At 34.8% G+C, this 7,049-nt stretch overlaps 1 protein-coding gene across 1 annotated transcript; it reads right to left on the bottom strand.

Annotated features, from left to right (window-relative positions):
- Positions 1-1,569: 1,569 nt before the first annotated feature.
- On the bottom strand, positions 1,570-6,450 carry LOC105421924 (alpha carbonic anhydrase 7-like). The gene is made up of 7 exons (XM_088864129.1): positions 6,021-6,450; positions 5,669-5,886; positions 4,862-4,971; positions 3,529-3,631; positions 2,135-2,302; positions 1,978-2,031; positions 1,570-1,786 (listed from the first exon to the last, which is right to left on the bottom strand). Exons 1-7 carry the CDS (start codon positions 6,112-6,114, stop codon positions 1,709-1,711), a joined length of 825 nt encoding a protein of 274 aa, XP_088720255.1. The 5' UTR covers positions 6,115-6,450; the 3' UTR covers positions 1,570-1,708.
- Positions 6,451-7,049: the final 599 nt, after the last annotated feature.

Raw genomic sequence — 7,049 nt, 5'->3', positions numbered from 1 at the left:
GTTTAAAAATTCAAAATAAGAAATGGGTAGGTGGTTGTCAAAGTATCAACACATATCTATCTACATGCAATACCAACCAAAAAACATATTATCCCAATTTTTTTGGTTGGAATGGACGGCTTGGACTAGGAATCAAGGGATTGAACCAGTTCTGGGAAGGTCTTTTTCCAGCCCTAGTTTCCTCCCTAAAATCCCCCTTTCCCATATTGTTTTTTTCTTTTTCTCTAAAGCTTATCTAAGAAATATTTCTTAGGTTCCCCTAAATCACCACCCCATATATCCTTATTTCAATTTTTATTTAGTTTTATTTTTATGGATTATTGATTTTGACCAATTTGGACAGATCCATATTACCGATCTAACAATTTGACATGGATACGCCTGGTGAACAACCTGGCCCACTGACCCCGGTTTTGAAACACCAGCCCAATGTTTGGAAATGCACACTAGTTCTCGTATATTAAAAGGAAAAAGTTTATATAAGGTTGCAAATCTAGGTTTTGAAATACTGGCCCAATGTTTGGGAGATCAATTACCATTTGGTATTCATTTTTTCGAAATTACACCTATCACCTCCTATTTTTTTTTTTTCTAAGTTGCCCCTCTATCTGGCAACACAAACACCGGACATGGGACTATTATTTCTGCGTTTCCAAGTGCTCTTTATTGTTCGGTGTTTGAAATACCGGACAGCTAATGGTGTCTCCAAAACCCATGCCTTAGAAGTGAAATGTTATTTGTGTATTTCCTAGCTATTCATACGCGCCGTATATCTTTTCCTCTTCTTCTTCTCTCCAACAGCACTGGTACTCCAATGTTTCCCTCTGGTTGTGCCCTAAGCTGGCAAATCCAACCAGAAGAAGAACAAGAGTTATGGTCTCTTACATTTTCCAGCGAGTTGGATTCTTTGATAACCAAGCTTGCTACCTCTTAATATCTTTGGCTCCTAGCTTTTCAAGTGAATAAATTTCGCAGACAGATGGATATTGAATGCGTTAGGGAATGCTATTGTCGAAGTGCATGTCCCGTGATGCACGAACAACATTTCCTTTTCATAGTGTGTACAAACAGACTCTCTTTCGCAATTGTGGCGTTGGACTGGGAATCTAGCTACTGAACCAGTTTCGGGAAGGTCTTTGTCCAGCCCCAGTTTCCTCCCTAAATCCCCCTTTCCCATATATATATATATGTATATATATATATATATTTTTTCTAAAGCTTATCTAATATTTTTTGGTCCCTCTAAATCACCACCACACAAATCTTTATTTCATTTTTTATTTATTTTTAGTTTTATGGATTATTGATTTTGACCAATTTGAACCGATCCAAATGGCGGATCCAAATTTGACATGGATACATCAGGTGAACAACCAAGCCTACTGATCAAGGTTCTGAAACACTGGCCCAATGTTTGGAAATGCGTACTAGTTCTCTTATATTAAAAACCAATAACTATGATAAGTTGTTTTTGCCAGAAGATCACGAATCTGACTAGGTTGCGACGACTCCTCACACAACAAGGCGAATAATTAAACACCATGACTAGATCTATTGTTACAACGAATAGAGAAGAATTGAAGGGCACCTCTTTATATTTGTATATAACTAAACTAGTAGTTAACATATAAATTACATGCCCCTAAAAGAACAAATATAAGGAATTCACCAATGTTGTTACATGTTGAAATAAAAAGTGGAGAACTACTCAAAGACGCCTTGCGGTGTAGAGGTGAACACTTCGTTTATTGATGGGCTGGGTTGGCCTTGCGTTCGCCTCTGCTTTCTGTGATATTGGACGTTTGTAAGTAATTGTGACTTCTTTGTATCAAAAATAAATGGTCACATTGTATGCAATTCCTTTGTTTAAGACGGATCACGTACAACTAGATATTAATAGCAAAAATAATTGGTGCACTAAACTAAATAAATGATGCAGTAATGTGCATATTTTATCATGAAAGTTGAAAGGCTTACACTGTGAACTGCAGCCCTCAAGAGGCTCAGCTGCTGTCTTGAAATCGTATTCACCTGAAGATTGAACAAAGGTAGGTGAAAAGAGTTAAATGGTGGTCGAAAAGAGTAGGTAGTAAAGCATGTTAAGGATGCAGATTTTGAGAGAGAAAGTTGCAACCTTCTTGACTACATTCCATGCAACGCCTTGTGTGCATGGTGGAGTGGTGAGAGAGCCCATATATCTGTAATACTTTCTACTACCCATCTTTATGTGCCTTGGATCCACCACGCCCATTTGTGCCTCAGCATCTTTAGAATCCGCAATAGATAATATATTACCCATGACCTGAAATGATAAAACATCCGGATTTTTTTATTTCTTCAATCGCAGATAAAATCGTCACGAATTTTTTTTGTAAAGCAATGGAGAGAGAGAGAAACGAAACGCTCGTCGACCAACGTAGAAAAAATTGGGAAGGAGAAAGCGACGATGGCATATATGTTATCTAGACACAAACGCATGTGCCTATTTATTAGTTTGATATGAGTGTCAAAATCAGAAAAATATGTTAACCAGATACAAACACATGTGTCTATTTATAAGTTTGCTATGTGTCAAAATCTCAAAAAAAACATCTAGATACTGCACGTTTGTACAATATAAAAATATTTATATATAAAGAAAGTATATAATGAGACCATTTACCTTTGGTACAAGGTAGTTACAAGTAATCTTGACCATTAGATGTGAAATTGTGTAGCTGCATTTATTTCATTGATCCGACACACCTAAGCTATAAGATTTCATGTTGAATGTTGTAAATAATTGTGACCTCCTCGTATAAACGATAAATCGTCTTATTGTATACAATCCCTTACATATATGTGTACTAGTATATATACATATTTTAATATTTACTAGTAGAAGTTACATATATGTGTAAAATTTATGAGTTGTACAAGTTACATCCCAAAATTTAAGATCTAAAAAGTATCCCTAACATATATTTTACGAAAAATTAAGCAGACTTGTGTTTGATTACATAAACTGGGGCTCGGAACCCAGATATGGGCCAATCCAAATAACTTGGAACCGGTCATGGTTAACCGGAAAAAACTGGGCAAAGTCTAAGCCAGGCCAAAGATCATTAAAAAAGCGATTATATAAACGACTTTGGCACGATCGGAAGAGAGAAACCATCATTCCCCTTGGATGGAGTTTAAAGAGTATATTGAGCATAGCAGTGTTCGATTACAAGAACTGGGTTTTTAACTGGGATATGGGCTAGTCCGAATAACCAAAAATTGGTTCCATTTAACCCGAAAAGACGGGGTAAGTCTTGTCCTGGCCAAATACTCTTAATATATATATATATATATGATGAATCTAAAAAATATAAAAATTATATTTGAAATAAACTTTAACGAAACACATCTAGACCGACCAAAGGCCAGTTCAGAGTAACCCCGCCCGTTCCGGTTCAATCCGGCCGGTTTGTCATATGCTGTAGCATTACTTTGGTGGGGAATCGAGAGAGAGAGAATGCCGTTAGAGAGAGAGAGCATGATTACCTCCTTAAGAAAGGAATCAGGTCTGCCAATTTTGTAGGCAATCGCAACCACCGCTCTCTTCTCTTGTTTGCTTTCGTGAACCAAGTGCATCTCTAATGAGTATCTGAATCACACAAACCCGCATTATTTTGTGTCAATTTTGGTAAGTAAAGGTGATAGCAATACATTTATGAAATAAGTGCACGACAGGAGAAAAAGGTCATGGACTGAAATGACGGCAAGCAATTAATCGAAAGTATAAAAGGAGCATAGTTAGCAAGTCTCCAGTTAAAACAAATTTTTTTTTTAAAAAAAATATTACTTTTTGATATCCGTTAAGAACTCTCAATTTTTAAAAAGATCTCCAAAATATCACGTTTTTTAATGGAACTGATATAAATCCGAATTTTATCCTTTTTCAGAAAGACTTTTAATCAAAACTTCTCCACATATTAATGAATTTTAATTTATAGATAAGTGCATTAACAGTGGGAAAACTTCACCAATGAGTTCCCTTAAAAAAGGTATAAGAAAAATTACAAGCAATATATTACTCCAAAAAAAATAATCAAACAATCGTATATCTCAAAATAATAAGTAGAATTAAAAGAAGAATAATCCAATGAAAAATCTTTTATGTATTTATTTTTAGGCCCATTTCGTCCGTATAAAGAGCAAGAGTGAGATTCAATGATATTAAAGATTTGGATAGCTAAGAATTCAGTGCGAGATTCGAATTTGCATAAATATTTTTGTTTTTTTATGTATAGAAAAGTATGATTAATTTCATAGTTTTTTTAACTTATTTCATTGGTGTGTACAACATAGATGGGTCACTATTTTATAGATTTGGGTCTTTGTGTTTTCTTTTAAATAACTGCATTCTTATTTTGGGAGCTTTTTTTTTTTTTTTTTTAATAATCCTATACGCTGATTCACAATTCTTGTTATTTGCTAATTTGTTCTTATGTTCAATATTGTTGTTGTTGTTTCATTTTATGCTCCCCATAAATCTATGATATATTTGTACTATGACAATAGTGTAAGCATTGTTGCTAGATTAAAAATTTCAACAAAAAATTGTCAAGCGTTTCTAAAATTATTGTTTAATGGCTCAATATATCCATACAATAGCTGCAAATCATAATTCTATATTGTAATCCTCTTTAGATATTCGATTTTTTAACTATGTTTTTTTTTAACCAAATCCAAAATATTCACGATTCTATAACTTTGAAAATAAAAATGATTTATTACCGATGTTTTGATTGGTCGAGATTTTATTATTCCTTGACTTGCTAACTATCAAAAAGGAGAGAGACCCACACACAGCATAATTAATTAATTAATTTACCTTCTACCATTGAAAGTGTGCTCGGAGGGTGAATGCCAATGACATTGCTTGAGAACATACTCCGTATGGTTTATTTCAAGTGTTCCAGCTCCACTTTCCCCCCAATTAAGCTGCCACATCAATTTACAGTTACACACACGAACAAGTAGAGAGAGAACAATGTTCAACTACAATTATAGATGAATGGCCCAAAAAACAATTGCACACTTAATAAAGGAAAGAGCGCATTATACTCTGCTACTGCAGGAGCATACTGTGATTCTCCTCCATCACTCAAATATCTATTTAGGAGAAATTTTTTAGCCTAAAATCTTGAAAAACATATAATAATTACTAGCTGATAATTTTTTTAAGAAAAAATTTGAATTTTAAGTTTTGTAATATTTGGATCTAGCCCTTCAAAAAATTAGAGGGTCTCAATATTGAGGCATAAGTTTTTTCTAATAAATTGAGAGTTTATTTTTTAAATTGCTTTTTTTTACCAAGGCTGGTGTCTGGGTTGTAAAAATTACTTCCCAAAATTTGAGATCCAAAATGTTTGCTCGAGGGAGGAAAGGATAGTATCCTCCTAAGGGAGATGGAAATCTTTTGGCTAATGGAAAAACGTTGTGTTCAAATAAAACATAAGAGGGGGGATGATCGTTCACTTGTGTGTATATAAGACACACTAACTAAAAGGGAGTCATAAAAAAAAGAAAAAATGAAAAAGGAAGTATTAATTTCATTTGTGTTCATGAAGCATACACACTGAGAGAATGAGCCAGATGAAAATTAGATTTTATTCAACTGACTCAGAGAGAGAGATACCATTATATCATGGCCTCTGTTCTTGAGGATTGCTTTGGCGGGCTTATATTCTCTCTTTAAGCACCCCAGATTTGGCAGAACCTCCACCGTTTTTTGGTGCAGGTCAATTGGAGACTGCATATCCCCATTGCTGCAAGCCGCCCATTCAGGATGGAGCTCGCCCCAGTGCTTCGGCCCCTTCTCACTACCTTCCAAATAATCAAACTCTTTCTCATCCTCTACCACCCATTAAACAAAAACATCATATGAGAGAGAAAAACATTGACACATAAATCACAGGAAGACCAGAAAAGAAAGGAAATCAGAAAATGCAGTATACAAAGAGAGATCGAAAATGGGTAGCGGAGATTACCAACTTTCTGAGAAGCCGAAGGAACGGATTGTGTTATGATAAGAAAAAGAATGAAAGAGGACGTGAAGCAAAGGCTAGGCCTACATAGATTCATGTTGATCCTCTCTCTACAAAATGTGTTTCTGATTCTTGATTCTCTCTTGCTCTAACTCAAACGAATGGTGTATATTTAGTATCGACTTGCCCTTGGGCTTCTAATATATAGAGGCTGGGTTTCTTCTTTCCGGGAAGATGAATTGATGCAGATATAGTAATAAAAAGCTATGAAAGGATTGTCAAAGTTCGTACCAGCTGTGACGAACTACGATGAATTGTGATCTATTATTGTTCATAATTAGTTGTAATTTGGTCTACTTGTTCTTTTTTTTTTTTTTTTGCTGTTTTTTCTTTTGGGAGGGCTATAATTTGTGGTAAAAAGGTACCACTTCCTAAGTTGACATTTGGTTCCTGTTCAACTATGCCACCGAAATAACCCGAATTTATTGGACAGCCTCTGAATCTGTAAATATAACAGGAAAGGTAGTGCGTGTGTCAACGGACACACTTCTACAATAGCGTCCCCCTAAGCCTTTAACATCCATCTTCGTGATGGATGTTTGAGAATGGTGGCCCCAAAAGTTCCAGTGGACTATGCACAAAGTATGTCAAAAAAAAAAAATTGTCTTTAAAAATAAAAATTTATTTTCTTTCAAGATTCTTATCATGGTTGAGATTTTCATTTCTTAAAAATTTAAAACCACAATTAATCTCTAAAATAGATTTAAGAGGGAGGACTCATTTACATAGATGACTCGGCCGACCCATAGAAACATTTTCCAAAATAACAACTTGTGTAATTGAGTCCGCCAACTAAAAAACTTGATGGTTTGGATTTCAAGTCATCTAACAATAAGTAGCTTGTGTGGCAGGTAACGAGGAATTGGTTTGGGACACGGTTTTTAGGAGTCCATGTAGAAATAAGTCCACTCTTAAAAATCTATTTTAAATATATAATCTTGAACTTGGAGATCATATATATATATATATATA

This window comes from Amborella trichopoda, chromosome 4 (genome assembly GCF_054954075.1).
Source record: "Amborella trichopoda isolate Santa Cruz 75 chromosome 4, AtrichopodaSantaCruz75HAP2 v2.0, whole genome shotgun sequence".
NCBI lineage: Eukaryota > Viridiplantae > Streptophyta > Magnoliopsida > Amborellales > Amborellaceae > Amborella > Amborella trichopoda.
This window is presented reverse-complemented; position numbering and strand designations above follow the sequence as displayed.